This window comes from Oncorhynchus clarkii, chromosome 3 (genome assembly GCF_045791955.1).
Source record: "Oncorhynchus clarkii lewisi isolate Uvic-CL-2024 chromosome 3, UVic_Ocla_1.0, whole genome shotgun sequence".
Taxonomy (NCBI): Eukaryota; Metazoa; Chordata; class Actinopteri; order Salmoniformes; family Salmonidae; genus Oncorhynchus; species Oncorhynchus clarkii.
Window position 1 is genome coordinate 53433152 of NC_092149.1, and position 16895 is coordinate 53450046.

At 40.2% G+C, this 16895-nt stretch overlaps 2 protein-coding genes across 2 annotated transcripts in view; one reads left to right on the plus strand and one right to left on the minus strand.

Moving 5' to 3' along the window:
- Nucleotides 1-83: 83 nt before the first annotated feature.
- Nucleotides 84-4799, minus strand: LOC139406016 (solute carrier family 38 member 11). The gene is made up of 12 exons (XM_071148478.1): nucleotides 4685-4799; nucleotides 4446-4569; nucleotides 2870-2944; nucleotides 2632-2766; nucleotides 2415-2480; nucleotides 2115-2221; nucleotides 1941-2020; nucleotides 1677-1747; nucleotides 1312-1473; nucleotides 1086-1198; nucleotides 825-956; nucleotides 84-728 (listed from the first exon to the last, which is right to left on the minus strand). Exons 1-12 carry the CDS (start codon nucleotides 4727-4729, stop codon nucleotides 450-452), a joined length of 1389 nt encoding a protein of 462 aa, XP_071004579.1. The 5' UTR covers nucleotides 4730-4799; the 3' UTR covers nucleotides 84-449.
- Nucleotides 4800-6923: 2124 nt separating this feature from the next.
- LOC139397722 (sodium channel protein type 2 subunit alpha-like) overlaps nucleotides 6924-16895 on the plus strand; it is a 54580-nt gene continuing 44608 nt past the window's right edge. The window contains exon 1 of the mRNA XM_071144211.1: nucleotides 6924-7195. The gene's annotated coding sequence lies outside the window, so the exon portion shown is untranslated. The remainder of the gene's footprint in view (nucleotides 7196-16895) is intronic.

The following is a 16895-nucleotide window of genomic DNA, read 5'->3' on the forward strand; positions in this document are numbered from 1 at the left end:
GAACAATTCGGGTTTACATTTATAATATTGAAATATACTAAATATTATAATCATGAAATTACCCAAATAGTACATTTATAACATATTCCCTCTAACCAACAGTGGAAAATGCACTACCATTGGACAAACTTCTATAACTACATCTTCGAAGGGCGTGACATCAAGGCAAGAGGGCAAAAGGTTACCTTCGAGAAACGTTTTTATAAAAGTTTTATTTAGTCTGATTATGTTACAGCGACATCGTGTGGTAGGTTTCTCGAAGGTAACTACTCTCGAAATTCAAAGTGGAACTTGGTCTCAGTCTGATATACAAATTGATTAATCTATTGCATTATAGCATTTTCACAAATAGTAGCATAAATTATGACACACACATTCATTGCAGAGGTAATAAATACAATGAGCATACAAAGTCATATCACAAAACCCCAGTGTGTAACAACAACGTTTCATCTAGAATTCTGAGTTGAATTCTGAAAGAGTAGCTCAGTGGGTGGTGTGGGGGATATGGAGAGGTTGGAAGTTGCGCAGTAAAACATCTCGGCTCCATGGGAGCAGTCTTGGGGGAACATAACCGCCATGATCAAACCTGTTGTCATGACAAAGACACCAGCTATGAGGATGAGACAGGGGATGCGGTTTTCACCTTGGAACCAGCGCTCTGTGGAAAGCTTGAGGTAGCAAGCTGATGGAATTATGAAAATTAAAGGTGTGGCGCTTACAACACCCTGGGAGACAAAAAAAAACAATATTGTTAAAAAGATAACCATTGTAATTTTAGTATAGAAATAAGTTACAACAATTCAAAAGGTCATCCGGCTTACATTTAACACCAGAACAATACCCAGACAGTCGTAGGCCAAGGATAATGCTGTGCACGCTGCAACTATGAGCAAGGTGACCGCCACATGGGCATGGTTGTTGAGAGACCCTTTAAAAAAAACATTGGATACTACCTGCAAGCATAAAAGACAGAATAAGGACTTGATTTTTACAGGGTGATGTGCACTAAAATCAATGAACACTGCGTCACAACATACTGTCCTGTGCCATAGGAAGTGGCATGTGCATAAATAACGTCATACCTCTCGAGTCACAAAACATTCCAGAGGAAAAGTTGTTATTATACTGATGCCAAAACAGAAGCGACCAAAAGTAGCCAGGTCATCGTTCCCACAGTAGTTTTCAAAGATATCACCTGAAAATATAAAGAGGCGATCAGAAAAATGTACTCCTTAGGCAGTATGTATATGGGTGAACTTGGGTCTAACACCACAAGATGGTTCTATGATTCTATGTGTTGTGTTTTACCTTGCGTGTACCCAGTGAAGGTAGCATAGCCAGTCGAAGCAAAGAGAATACTGACAATCATAGCCGAACCAACAGACATGTGGGTGACACGAGACCAGTTACTTAGGCTCTGTTCCTTCAGAGAGCCGTAGATCATAAAGCTGTTGTGATGACAGATAAAGGCTATGGAACAAAGGGATATGGCACAGTATTACAACCTATGAACAGTCCAAATTACATTTTTGTGTGGTTGTTTTGTGTGGGGTTCCTCTATTATGAAACTTGATAGCCATTACCATACAATATGAACATGTATGGGTTGTTTTGTCTCGAGCAAGTATTACTTGTACTTTACAAATATACAGTTGATGTAGATGAGAACTGACCAAAAGACATAACACCAACGGCCTGAATCGCATTCCACCTTGCAAACACCCATGCATTCTCTGTAGGGGGACTAAGGACACAAAGTAATTGGATAAACATGTTGTTAGCCATTTTAAGATTTTCAAATTCCAGAGTAAGTGGTTTCAATAGTCGATTAGTTGACTGAAATATAAAATAAAAACAGAATGTGTTTCAGATTGGATTAGAATATGATATAGCATGTGAGTGAATAGGTTATGACAGTGTTAAGTAATATAATGTACATATGTGGTCCCAGGGTAGCTGCTCTGATGATAACAGTGATGAGGATGAAAACAGTCAACACCATGGACAGTAAGGACACCTGGAATCACATAGATAGATGCTTTAGCTCACAAATGATACAATTAGTCAATGACTTCTAAAAATAAATGTGACAATATGTGATTAAGTCTTACCTTTCCCAGCTTTGATATATTCCGGAAAAGAGACAGGGGTAATGTGAATAGAATAGTGGACACTGCGATGACAAAATGTCTCTCTGAAAGTATGTGGCCCGGTCCAACTGCAAATAGCATGTATGAAAAATATAAATGAGCAATATGCAATTAACAAACGTGGCCTTGGTGTTTGCACTTAATTCAGAAAAACTGTGACCTATTTTTTTACTGTCACTGTATTAGCATATCAATGCACACAAGTTGTGGCTTGTATTTGTTCAGATATCTTACATTAAAGTACAATGTGCCATACTGTACCTCCAGGTAGTCTCTGAAACACTTTGGTCAATGTGTCACCAGTTATGATGTTGTAGCTGATCATAGCTGGGGAAGACACACATTGTGGTTATGTCTACAATCCAAGTCCCAACCAGTACCTGTATATCAGTTTGTATGAGACTGCTCAATCTCGTAAAATCTTGGTTGTAAAGTAGTTCTGATTTACTTTAAAATGGCACCTCCATTCAAGACTTACCAATGAAAGGGTATAGAAACTGCAACAAAGACAGAACCAGAAATCCAGTGATACCAAAAGTGCTACGTACAAGTGACTGGTAACTATTTGTCCCTGAAAGATTCCCTCCTTTAATCAACAAGATGATAGAGTAGTCTGCAAGGAAGAAACAGGACAACGCCACAATGTTAGCTGTTGAGTTAAATACATTCTATAGTAAAAGGGAGTTCATCACAGTTGTCACCGTTACAGAACGTACCTGTAATAAATGCTACCAAAACCAGGAGAAAAAGGCCAAGGGGAAGGCCAGCCTGGTTTAAGGAGTATGGCAAACCTGGAAAACAAATTAAATGACAGTTCATGTTATCACAACATATTCAAAAATATATATATATTTTTTAAGAGTTTATATTTTCATTGTACTTACAGAAAAAGTTGAGTCATACAATTTAGAAAGAATTTTGGAAGCACAAAAGAAGTATTATGATGTCAGTGGTCATATGATGCAGAGGCCAACCACCCAGGGGCTGATCAATCTGGCTGAGGTGCACTACCGTTCAAAGGTTTGGGGTCATTTAGAAAGGTCCTTGTTTTTGACAGAAAAGCAAAAAAAAAAGTCAATTAAAATAACATAAAATTGAGCAGAAATACAGTGTAGACATTGTTAATGTTGTAAATGACTATTGTAGCTGGAAATTGCAGATTTTTTATAGAATATCTACATAGACGTACAGAGGCCCATTATCAGCAACCATCACTCCTGGGTTTCAATGGCACGTTGTGTTAGCTAATCCAAGTTTATCATTTTAAAAGGCTAATTGATCATTAGAAAACCCTTTTGAAATTATTTTGAAGAGTTCTCTGTCCAGTGTTTATGTTCTTTTGCCCATCTTAATATTTTATTTTTATTGGCCAGTCTGAGAAATTACTTTTTCTTTGCAACTCTGCTTAGAAGGCCAGCATCCCGGAGTCGCCTCTCCACTGTTGACATTGAGACGGGTGTTTTGCGGGTACTATTTAATGAAGCTGCCAGTTGAGGACTTGTGAGGCGTCTGTTTCTCAAACTACACACTCTAATGTACTTGTCCTCTTGCTCAGTTGTGCACCGGGGCCTCCCACTCCTCTGTCTATTCTGGTTAGAGACAGTTTGTGCTGTTCTGTGAAGGGAGTAGTACACAGCATTGTACGAGATCTTCAGTTTCTTGACAATTTCTCACAGGGAATATCCTTCATTTCTCAGAACAAGAATAGATTGACGAGTTTCAGAAGTCTAAAGAAGGAATGTGTTTATTGCTTCTTTAATCAGAACAACAGTTTTCAGCTGTGCTAACATAATTACAAAAATGTTTTCTAATGACCAATTAGCCTTTTAAAATGATAAACTTGGATTAGCTAACACAACATGTCATTGGAACACAGGAGTGATGGTAGCTGATAATGGGCCGCTGTACACCTATGCATATATTCCATTAAAAACCAGCCATTTCCATCTACAATAGTCATTTACAACCTTAACAATGTCTACACTGTATTTCTGATAAATTTGATGTTATTTTAATGGACAAAAAAAAAAGCTTTCCTTTCAAAAACAAGGACATTTCTAAGTGGTCCTATGATGTTTTCTATTCACAGGAAATCATGTGATCCTGCATGTTCAACATATATAACTTGCTTATCTTATTGGGTAACATGATTGATCAACTTATTAGACAGTAACTTGCAACTGGTACTCCCCTCTCAAGAAGGGTGTCATTGAAGCTATTGCCACCAGTAGGTATATTCTGCTATGCTACTGAAATACAAACATGATGATCCCACAATTTAATGTATATTACCTATTATTCCAGATCCTATTATCGAATTGATGAAATTAAAAGCGGCTGATATCATCGAACTTTTGACTTTTCCTGCAACCACCTTTTGTGAAGCAAGCAACGGTTTCCCTTCGCCAATCTCCGTCTAGGGTCAAATGAACACATTTTAACACAATTAACACATCATGTTGTAGAATGGTGGTAATCGTGAGTATCAATAAAAGTAAACCTATTCGTATCATAGTAAATCGGCAGCCTACCTGGTGAGCTTCCCGTTCTCCACTTTCCTGTATTGATGTACTCATTTTTATTCCACCAGGTGTTCTAAGTGTTTCCGTCAATTTATAAACGTTCTATTCGCATCTCTGCCATGAAATTAATTAACTGGGCAGAATGTTCAAAACTTTCCAAATCGGAGTCGTTTAAATTCGCCCATGAAAAACGATGGCAACAGCGCCCCTAAATGGCTTAGTACAACACTGGGTGCGTTCCTGATAGGTCTAGACCATTTCTGTATTGGGTTGCGCTGATTACAACATCATTATAATATTCATGTTTGTTCCTGAGACGTGAACTATAGACCTGCGCAGAATTGTGTATCTGGAACGCGTCCAACCTGTAAACCGCATTCGACACACATACCCAGTCGAGTGAAATGAGCTTTAAAAGATTAGTATCCAAAGTATTTCTTTGTTCAACTGAAGGAGTGAATATGCAAAAACGAACAAATTCTACACCAAATGGATAATAAAAATAGGCATATACGTCCTTTGCAATTAGGGACAATGGAATAAATAGTATGTTGGGTTCCATTCAACATTTGTGAGGGTTTCAAAGAGTCCATAGAGTTTTGGTCATGTGTTAATATTAATTGTTCCATTATGAAAGAATTGTAGCCTACTGTACATACCCCAGTGTGATCAAGTCAGCTGACATGAGAAGGCCTAAAAGGCTAGAGTCAATTTAGGTCAGACATGTTTTTCTTTTTCTCAGAAAGATAGTCCCATGCAGAAAAACAAAGCAGAAACACAAAATTAAACTCAACAAAAACTATTTGACTTCTAAAATAAAATCGTGTCTGTCTGTGGAATCAACAATACAAATGTGTTGTGAATTAAGACTTTAATTAATATCAAAAGTAGTACAATGTGTTGTTAGGCTTCACTACTGTATGTGAGATGAGCTGTTCCTCAATTTACAAGAGTGTATAACATGACACCACCATCCAATGTTGGTACAGAAAAACATTAAAGTCTCAATCAGTTATTAAATTATTTGGAACATTGAAAGCAGTTGAGATCACACTCTTGCTTTCCCATAATGCATGCTGTCCTACCCAGGATTGCATTAGCTCAGTCCGGGCCACATTGTCTGGCTGGCACTCAGACAAACGCTTGCTCCTTAGAGCACCACCCATCAGAGTCCCTGTCTCTGAGCATTGATGTCCTAGAAATGACTGAACGTGTCAGAGTAGTTGCTGATGACTCAGAGAAGTGGGTCATGGTAGAAACTCACATACTGGCCAAACGTGCTATAGCAACATGAACCCAGCAATGTCCTCTGAATGGGAAAAAAAAGTATCCTGGGAAAAACATTTAACAGGGAAGTCTGTAAATGTCACAGAGCGGTTTGTTAGTCATACATCAGTGTGGGCCCCTTTGGCAACGAAAGGAACTTACCCAGAAAACAAAACCTTTAGAGATTCATGATGTAATTAATATAATTAATATAATTAAAAAGTAGTGTTAGTGTAATTTACCCAAATTAGAGTTTAACCAACACATTTTACCCAATTGGCAACACCAATCTATATGTGCTTCCTTCATCAACTATTTCACTCACACTCACACATCGAATGGGAAACTATCAAGACGTTCAATAACACTGTTTTCTCTGAAAATACAGAGGTGATGGTTGCTGCACGTCAGTAATTGGACGAATGACACAAAACAGCATTTCATTCCGTTTGATCCCTGAACAATGCTGCCTGCAGCCCCTAGGTGCCCTCAGAAAACCTGGAAGATCTGGGTGTATTTTAGAGGTAGAATGACAGCTGGCAATATTCACACTTTTTTATACGTGCCTTCTTATTTATCAGTCTCTTAACAAACATCTAATAAAAGAGTAATAGATGCATCAAAGTTGGTATTTTATGTTTTCTTAGATTAAACTATACAAAATGATGACAACAAGAGTAGCCTACTAAAGGGTAGAAAAACTAAATGGATTCACACACGGTAGTGACAACGCACACATGGTAGTGACAGTGTGTAGCGAAGCCTTTAGTCGAATCATAGTGAGAAAAAACCTCCCCTACTTCACCCACCACTAGATGATGATCTGACACTTTTGTTATGTTTTTTAAGGTTATGTTACAGGTCCATGTAATCTCCAGTTCAGTGATACCAAATTGTAGGCTGCCTCTCTATTATCTCTTCCCGACATCCACGACCCCAGCAGACATTATTTCTGATCACGCACACAACCCTGCATCTCTGCAGTCATTTGTACCCGGCAACAACCGGAAGCGCAACAGAATGCTCTGAACAAGGCGACTGTGCTGGCAGCAATTTCATAACGCTCTCCTGTGCGATTTTTTTGGGGGGGGTCCATCTCTGGGAAATACTACATTATAGAGAGGAAAACCTTTTGACTTAATCAAGTATCCACATGTGTCCTCGAATCACCTTTTTACTCGGGAGAAAGCAACATCAAGGCGTGCCTGGCGATTATTGGCGGATTCTTCAACCTTCTTTGATGACAAACTAATGGTGGGTGCCGGGGATGGGAATGGATGCCATGGGGCTGCCCAAAGGTGGGAAATTTTGTCTGCGTAATTTAGATAATTCTCCAAAAAAGTATTTATTTCTACAGTCATTTAATTTCTCAGTAGAAAGCGGAGAGGGAGCTGTCCCGTTTTTTCAAAGCTGATGGAAAAATAGGGGGAAAGAAGATGCCTGGAAGGCCCTTAAACAATAAAGATCAATTATTGGTAACTGAATTTTCCATGATGCGTAGGCCTAACCTAAATATGTCATATTCAAATAATTTTGATAGACATTGGTATATCTACTTAAATAATTGAGTTTAGGGTCATCTTTATTATAGTCATCTTGTCATTTTGTCAGGGTATTACCAGAATTTACATATATTTTATTAATTTAAAAAGAAAATAACAACTGTGGCGTAGGTTTTAAAGGGAATTTGTCTTGTTGGGTAAAATAAGCTCTTTAGAAGATAATACTATGATCCTGCTAGTTATGACAGCTTTGTGATCAAACCTCATTCTTATGTCAATGGATCAAACACTGTATCAGGCGTGAAGTATAGCCTCTGACAACATTGTTCTTTCGGTATTTTTGATCTCCCAGAGAAAATATAGTTCACCACAAATTATACTTGTTCCCTACTGTAGACTAATTTAACCTTGTCAGAGCGGATATCAATCGAATGTTGTCGATCACTATGATCATAATATTGTCCCCTCTGCTGCTGTTTCTGTATCAGGTTTATAAAACAGATTGTTCCAACTGACCCACCTAGAGAAGGTGTCACTTCCTGGTATTCCAACCTGTTAGATTCATATCAGCAGTGGCAAAAAGGCTACAAACGATGGAACAGCCAGACAACGATAACGTACTGTAGCCGACACTTCGGCCCCTGGGACTAGATAGGCCGTAATATGATTATTGCCGAAGAAAGACTATGAGAACTGAACACATATCAGTCAATCAATTATTTCGACTTTTTCCCATTGGGAAAACACGTTTTTATTTATTAATCTGCGAAATAGGCCTGTCATAACACATCAATATACATATATTTGTAGGCTATAAATCATAATCAGTCTGTTCGAACTCATCATAATGTATAGGCCCTGCATTATGTATAGTTTCGCCGACGACCTAAATGTATCATACGTCCCCAATCACTCGACAAAGTAGCCAATTTTTTCTTAAAAATTGAGTAGGGATGCAAGCAGTGTTTGTGGGCGCTTGGCTATAGTACTGTCTTGTGTGTGAATGGGAAGGGTGGGTTGAGGGTGTTGGCTCTACCAGACTAGCTGGGTAGGGCTGAGATGTTGCATTGAGAAAGGCGTTGGAGCCTTCTCTATGGAAATAACTAAAGCCTCAATTATAGCGATATAGCAGCTGACCCTTCGTATTGAAAATCTGCCATTGATAAAATAACCTGTTTGATTCCCTCATGTAACAAACATCTCATGCGGCCATATAAACAAATGTGAGATTAGTCGAAATCTAGGCGTTCATTTTCGGATGTGTAACACGCACCCTTTTTCATTTTCTGTTGTTGTGTCCACTTATTTAGCCGATATTTACCTTCCCTCCGCAGCCTACCAGGGAGCACCTTCTGGATGAGAGATAGTACATAGCCTACCATACAAGAAGCAGTGTGTCAGGCTGCATTTCAACTTTGATTTAACCGGTTATGGTAACAGTCAATCAGATGTCATGAATGTGTTGCTCATAGGCTGCTGATAATGGTTTGAATATGATAATGGTCCTTTATATATTCTCATCTGTTGTTTGACTGGTTGGCCAGATAGCATATCTTTAGGGTATGTCTTTCACCTCAGTAATTTGCTTTTGCTTGCTGTTGACAGCTTAGAACATTGATTTTGAACCATTTTGTTGAAGTATAGTAAAAAAAAACAGCAATTCCTAGTGCTATTGTTCATTGAAATTCCTATCTCAACTTTCCATAATCGTATCATGTGTTTGCGTGCATGAGTAAACTAAATCAACACGCATATTTAGTCGTGACATGTAACATAATATACAAAAAGGGATATGCGCCCTAAAACGAGTATGATTTTAATCGTTACATCATTCTAGACTCTTATGTGAGTAATGCCATAACTTTTTAATCTCTCTTTCTTGGGCATATCTCTTGTGAAATAATGGAGAATAAATCGTTGACATGCACACAACCAGCAGCCACTGTAAAGGGGATGTCAGGCATTTTTGCTAGACCTACCGGCATTTCTGCACTTAGCCTAGTGCGGTTAAACTTGCGGCACCATAGACAGCAGCACATGCGCGAAAATAACCCGCTCAAATCCCTCAATCAACAGCTCCCATCCACGAAAGAAAGTAGCCTAGTCGTTGCTTTGTTGACAAAGTGATTTGTGTTTATTTTAATAACAGACTAAACAACTCACGTCCAACTGGGCACACACTGTTTTTCCACATCATTTCAATACAATTACGTTGAACCAACGTGGAATAGACGTTGCATTGACGTCTGTGCCCAGTAGGGTTGGACTTTCAATGTGGTTTATGGTCGGCTATAGTAGGCAATATGGCACTTAAATGCCAAAATTCTTTTGCACAAATAAGAAGCTGATAAAACGTCTGCTGGCAATTTTCATTTTTTTTCCCCCCTCATCAATCGACACACAATACCCCATAACAACAAAGCAAAAACTGTTTTTTTAGAAATGTTTGCAAATGTATTACAAATAGAAACAGAAATACCTTATTAACATAAGTATTCAGACCCTTTGCTATGAGACTGAAATTGAGCTCAGGTGCATCCTGTTTCAATTGATCGATCATCCTTGAGATGTTTCTACAACTTGATTGGAGTCCACCTGTGGTAAATTACATTTATTTTACATGATATGGAAAGGCACACATCTGTCTATATAAGGTCTCACAGTTGGCAATGCATGTCAGAGCAAAAACCAAGCCATGAGGTCGAAGGAATTGTCCGTAGAGCTCCAAGACAGGATTGTGTCGAGGCACAGATCTGCAGCATTGAAGGTCCTCAAGAACACAGTGGTCTCCATTCTTCTTAAATGGAAGAAGTTTGGAACCAGTAAGACTCTTCATAGAGCTGGCCGCCCTGCCAAGCTGAGCAATCAGGGGAGAAGGGCCTTCCTTGGTCAGGGAGGTGCCCAAGAACCCAATGGTCACTCTGACAGAGCTCCAGAGTTCCTTGTGGAGAGGGGAGAACCTTCCAGAAGGACAACAATCTCTGCAGCACTCCACCAATCAGGCCTTTATGGTAGTGTGGCCAGACGGAAGCCACCCCTCAGTAAAAGGCACATAACAGACCGCTATGAGTTTGCCAAAAGGACACCTAAAGGACTCTCAGATCATGAGAAACAAGATTCTCTGGTCTGATGAAACCAAGATTGAACTCTTTGGCCTGAATGCCAAGCATCACGTCTGGAAGAAACCTGGCACCATCCCTACTGTGAAGCATGGTGGTGGCAGCATCATGCTGCGGGGATGTTTTTCAGCAGCAGGGACTAGGAGAATAGTCAGGATCGAGGGAAAGATGAACGGTGCAAAGTGCAGATAGATCCTTGATGAAAACCTGCTCTAGAGTGCTCCGAATCTCAGACTGGGGCGAAGGTTCACCTTCCAACAGGACAACGACCCTAAGCACACAGCCAAGACAACGCAGGCGTGGCTGAATGTCCTTGAGTGGCCCAGCCAGAGCCCGGACTTGAACCCGATCGTCTCTGAACATCTCTGGAGAGACCTGAAGATAGCTGTGCAGCGACGCTCCCTATCCAACCTGGCAGAGCTTGAGAGGATCTGAAGAGAAGAATGGGATAAACTCCACAAATACAGGAGTCCCAAGCTTGTAGCGTCATACCCAAGAAGAATCAAGGCTGTAATCGCTACCAGAGGTGCTTCAACAAAGTAATGAGTAAAGGGTCTGAATACTTATGTAAATGTAATATGTCAGTTTTTTATTTTTATACATTTGTTAAAATTTCTACAAATCTGTTTTTTCTGTGTCATTATGGGGTATTGTGTGTTGATGATAGATGAGGGGGAAAAAACAATTACATTTATTTTTTTAATAAGGCTGTAACATAAGAAAATGTGGAAAAAGTCAAGGGGTCTAAATTCTTTCCGAATGCATTGCATATAAAGTCAATAGACGTAGCCTACTTTTCGCACAGACTTTTTCATTTTGCCTGAGAAGACTAAAAAGCTTCACTACATTGAGACTAATTTCTATTTGAGACCACTCGACCCAATTTAATGTGGGTCCATGTGAAAGCGGGGAGCCTGTTAGAATTAGTGAAACATGGAAGGGGAAGGCTGGGGTTGTCAGCCACTGAGGTCAAGGCCCCTGGTCAGGTTTTGTTATGAACAGGACAGGGCTATGCATGGTGAAAGACAGAAAAAACAAATGTGCTGTCATTTGGGGTCAGTAATGATAGAGGAGACAAATGACTCAGCCTGGTCTCATAGACTGGACGTAATATAGTAAATGTAAATCCGGGACACTGAAATTAGTACGATATGTTATGTTTGGTATAGTTACATAAGAAAGAAGGTGAATTAAGGCAGAAACTAAAGTATACCGCATACGTCTTGTAACCCACATGTTGCGTGTTTGATTCTCATCATTGACAACTTTAGCATTTTAGCTAATTAGCAACTACTTAGCATGTTAGCTAACCCTTCCATTAACCCTAACCTTAAACCTTTAACCATAACCCTAGCCTAGCTAATGTTATCCACCCTGTTAATGTTATCGTTAGCCACCTAGCCACCTAGCTTACGTCTAGCAACCCAAATGTTGAATGTTCGTATCTCACGATGGACAACTTTAGCATTTTAGCATGTTAGCAACTTTGCAACTACTTCATCCTTTTTAGCTACTTTGCAACTACTTAGCATGTTAGTTAACCCTTCCCCTAACCTTAACCATTTAACCTAACTCCTAACCTTAACCTTTACCACCTTTTACCCTAACCCCCAGCCTGGCTAACCTTAGCCACCTATCTAACATCAGATTTGCCACCAAGCCACTTAGCTAATATCTAGCAACCCAAAGGTTGCATTTTCGATTCTCATCACAGACAACTTTAGCATTTTAGCTAATTAGCAACTTTGCAGCTACTTACTACTTTTTTAGCTACTTTGCAATGACTTAGCATATTAGCTAACCCTTCCCCTAACCCTAACCTTAACCCGTTAGCCTAACTGCTAACCTTAAGTTAAACCCTAACCTTAACCCATAACTCTAATGTTAGCAACCTAGCTAACATTATCCACAACAAATATAAATTTGTAACATTTCATACATTTTGCAAATTTGTAACAATTTATAACTTACATATCATACTAATTGGAATGTCCCTGATTTAAATGTACTATGTTTCGTCTACCCCTGAGTCCAGGTTGAACGACTTGCCAGTTTTGTGCAGCTGGCCACCTCAAAGTCATGATGTCACCAGCTTCCAGATGAAAAAAAAAATATTTGAATCATCTCAACAGCAGCTAATATCTCCAGTTGTCATTAGTGAGTAATACACGTGTGCTATAGATAAATCAAATCGAATCGTATTTGTCACATGCTCAAAATAAAGACAAAAAAAGCTTGTAATAGGTCCAATGGAGAGACTTGGTACAAGGATTCCAACCTGGTGTCTCATCGTATAGCATTGGAAACTGGGAATTGCCTTGATCAAGTTTTGATAAAGCTTAAAGGAGGTATTTTTTTCATCATGACACATTCTCACTATACCTGTTGAAATGTGGTACACCAATAAAAGATAGAATAATATTATATATATATATATATGGAAAACTGATAGGATTTGCAAAAAGTCATCAACTTAAAGGAATTTTTGGAATGTTTTTATTTTTTCAACTTTTCACCTTTAACCTAAATACAATGGCATGGTTAACATTTTTGATGATCTGAAATCAAATCAAATTGTATTTGTCAAACGCTTCGTAAACAACTGATGTAGACTAACTGAAATGCTTACTTATGGGCCCTTCCCAACAATGCAGAGAAAAAAATTAAAAAATAAAAATAATAACACTAGGAATAAATACACAATGAGTAACGATAATGTGGCTACTGTATATACAACGGGTACCAGTACCGAGTTGATGTGCAGTTGTACAAGGTAATTGAGATAGATATGTACAGGCAACAGGATAGATAATAAACAGTAGCAGATAGTTAACCAATAGCTACCCGGACCAACTATTTAGCAGTCTTATGGCTTTGGGCTAGACACTTTTCAGGGTCCTGTTGGTTCCAGACTTGGTGCATCCGTACCACTTACTGTGTGGTAGCAGAGAGAACAGTCTATGACTTGGGTGGCAATTTTTAGGGGCTTCCTCTGACATCCCCTGGTATAGAGGTCCTGGATGGCAGGGAGCTCAGCCCCAGTGTTGTACTGGGCCTTATGCACTACCCTCTGTAGTGCCTTGTTGAAACGGAGTTTGGTACTCTCTAATGTGTGGATAGGCCACTGGGAGTAAACAGATACCGGACTGCACTCTGGTCAAAGAGTGATGACAGACACAGAAGCCCAGTCTAGGAGTAATGATGAAACAGAGTATTCATGTGGTCTGTGTACAGAGGGAAACAGGATAAAAGAAAGAGACAATTACTACAATGTAAATCCAATAAACATTAATGTCAGCAATCTCCATACATAATTTACAACAAGATAAAAATAACACACCATAATTCCTCTTAGGATAATTAACATTCAAATGAATCGCATAATTGTACAAAATGGCAACTGGTGAAGAAAGTTACACCTCTACATACACATTTATTTTATTTACATTGAACAATAGCAACAGGAATATTATAAAAATGAAATAAGTATTTGTTCTGACTTACATTTGGTCAAAAACTGATAAATATTCCTGCAAAAATGTGAATGGTCTTATCACCACCAAAGCCAACTCTCAGTTCCATTGGTATACTAACAATTGGTTGCCATGGTGAATAATCCAATAATAATTGGTAGGACACATGAAAGGAAACATCAAATACTGGCAGAGCAATAACATTTCCTTTTAGATCTAAATAAACTTAGAGGATTCTAAATTAAAATCTAACTGGCTTTAATACACTTGTGGTCAGATGCCAAGCAGTTGCCATACCAAGCGATGATGCAGACAGTGAAGATGCTCCAAATTGTGCATCTGTAGAACTGTTTGAGGATCCATTCCAAATCTTTTCAGCCTCCTGAGGGGAAAGAGGCATTGTTGTGCCCTCTTCACATCATTCCTTAGTGATGTGGACACCAAGGAACTTGAAGCTCTCGACCCGCTCCACCACAGCCCCATCAATGTGAATGGGGCCGTGCTCGGCCTTCCGCTGTTTCCTGTAGTCCATGATCAGCTCCTTTGTCTTGCTGGGGTTAAGGGAGAGGTTATTGTCCTGGCACCACACAGCCAGGTCACTGACCTCCTCCCTATAGGGAACTAAGCACGCACCTCTGAGGGGCCCTTGTGCTGAGGGTCAGCATGGTAGGTTTGTTGTCGCCTACCCTCCACATGGGGGTGGCTCATCAGGAAGTCCAGGATCAAGTTTCAGAGAGAGATGTTCAATCATAGGGTCCTGAGCTTAGTGATGAGCTTGGAGGGCACTATGCTGTTGAACACTGAGCTATTGTCAATGAACAGCATTCTCATGCAAATGCTCCTCTTGTCCGTGTTGGAGAGGGCAGTGTGGAGTGCAATAGAGATTGCGTCATCTGTGGATGTGTTGGGGTGCTGTGCGAATTGGAGTGTGTCCAGGGTGTCTGAGAAGATTGTGTTGATGTGAGCCATGACCAGACTTTCAAATCATTTCATGGCAACAGGACAATAGTCATTTAGAAAGGTTATCTTGGCGTTCTTGGGCACAGGGACTATGGTGGTCTGATTGAACATTTTACGTATTACAGACTGGGTCAGGTGGAGGTTGAAAATATTAGTAAAGACACTTGCCAGCTGGTCAGCGAATGCTCTGATTACACCTCCTGGTAATCCGTCTGGCCTGCGGCCTTGTGAATATTAACCTGAAGAGCGAGATCACACAGTCATGCATGGTTCAGTGTTGCTTTTCTCGAAAGAGCGCATAGAAGGAATTTGGCTCATCAAATAGGCTCAGGTCACTGCGCAGCTCACGTCTGGTTTCCCTTTGTAATCAGTAATAGAGCTGCCACATCCGACGAGTGTCTGAGCTGACTTAGTAGGATTGGATCTTAGTCCAGTAATTGAAGTTTTGACTGTTTGATGGCACGTCGGAGGTAATAGCGGAATTTATGATAAGCGTTGGGATTAGTCTCCCTCTCCTTGAAAGCAGCAGCTCTAGCCTTTAGCTCAGTGCGGATGTTGCCTATAATGCATGGCTTCTGGTTGGGATATGTATGTACGGTCACTGTGGGGACGTCGCTTTGATGCACTTATTAATGAAGCTGTTTATTGATGTGGTAAACTCCTCAATGTTATCGGATGAATCATACATATTCCAGTGAAACGGTCCTGTAGCTTAGCAAAATGGTGCCGGAGGAGATGGCCGCCGTTTTACGGTCTCCTCCACCAATTGTGCTATTATGTGGGGGGTTTTCGCGATATTTGTCAATTATTTTGTACATAATGTTTCTGCAACCGTATCTTACGGAAGAAAAGAGCTTCTGGATATCAGGACAGCGATCACTCACCTCGGATTAGACAAAGATTTCTTCAACAACATCAACAACAAGCAGGACTCACACGATATTCTCCAAACACCCCACAGAGCAGACATCCAAATTATTCGCAAAAGGAAGCGACGCAGAGGATGTAGAGCCGGATGCCTCGTCCGGACCTGCAGAAGGCAACTAGGAAAGCTGCCGTTACCGTCAATATTAATCGCCAACGTGCAATCATTGGACAATAAACTAGACGAGGTACGATCACGAATATCCTACCAACGGGACATCAAAAACTGCAATATCCTATGCTTCATGGAATCGTGGCTGAATGACGACATGGATATTCAGCTAGCGGGATACACACTGCACCGGCAGGATAGAACAGCACACTCCGGTAAGACGAGGGGGGGCGATCTGTGCATATTTGTAAACAGCTGGTGCACGAAATCTAAGGAAGTCTTTAGATTTTGCTCGCCTGAAGTAGAGTATATTGTGATAAATTGCAGGCCACACTACTTGCCTAGAGAGTTCTCAGCTATACTTTTCGTGGCTGTTTATTTACCACTGTAGACAGATACTGGCCCTAAGACCGCACTCAGTCAGCTATATAAGGAAATAAGCAAATAGGAAATCACTCACCCAGAGGCGGCGCTCCTAGTGGCCAGAGACTTTAATGCAGGGAAACTTAAACCAGTTCTACCAAATCTCTATCAACATGTTAAATGTGCAACCAGAGGGAAAAAAATTCTAGATCACCAAGCCGTTTAATTTGGGCATGCTTTTCATCCAAAATTCAGAATGCTGGCCCCTACCCTAGAAAAGTTAAACAGGTCAACATACACAAGGCTGCGGGGCCAGACGGATTACCAGGACATGTGCTCCGGGCATGTGCTGACCAACTGGCAGGTGTCTTCACTGACATTTTCAACATGTCTCTGATTGAGTCTGTAATACCAACATGCTTCAAGCAGACCACCATAGTCCCTGTGCCCAAGAACACAAAGGCAAACTGCCTAAATGACTACAGACCCGTAGCACTCACG

Coding starts and splice junctions, on each gene's coding strand:
- LOC139406016 (XM_071148478.1), bottom strand. CDS start 4,729: ATGAGTACATCAATACAGGAAAGTGGAGAACGGGAAGCTCACCAG. Junction 2,222..2,414: donor GTTTCAGAGACTACCTGGAG/GTACAGTATGGC, acceptor TGCTATTTGCAG/TTGGACCGGGCCACATACTT. Junction 1,474..1,676: donor CGTTGGTGTTATGTCTTTTG/GTCAGTTCTCAT, acceptor TTTGTTCCATAG/CCTTTATCTGTCATCACAAC.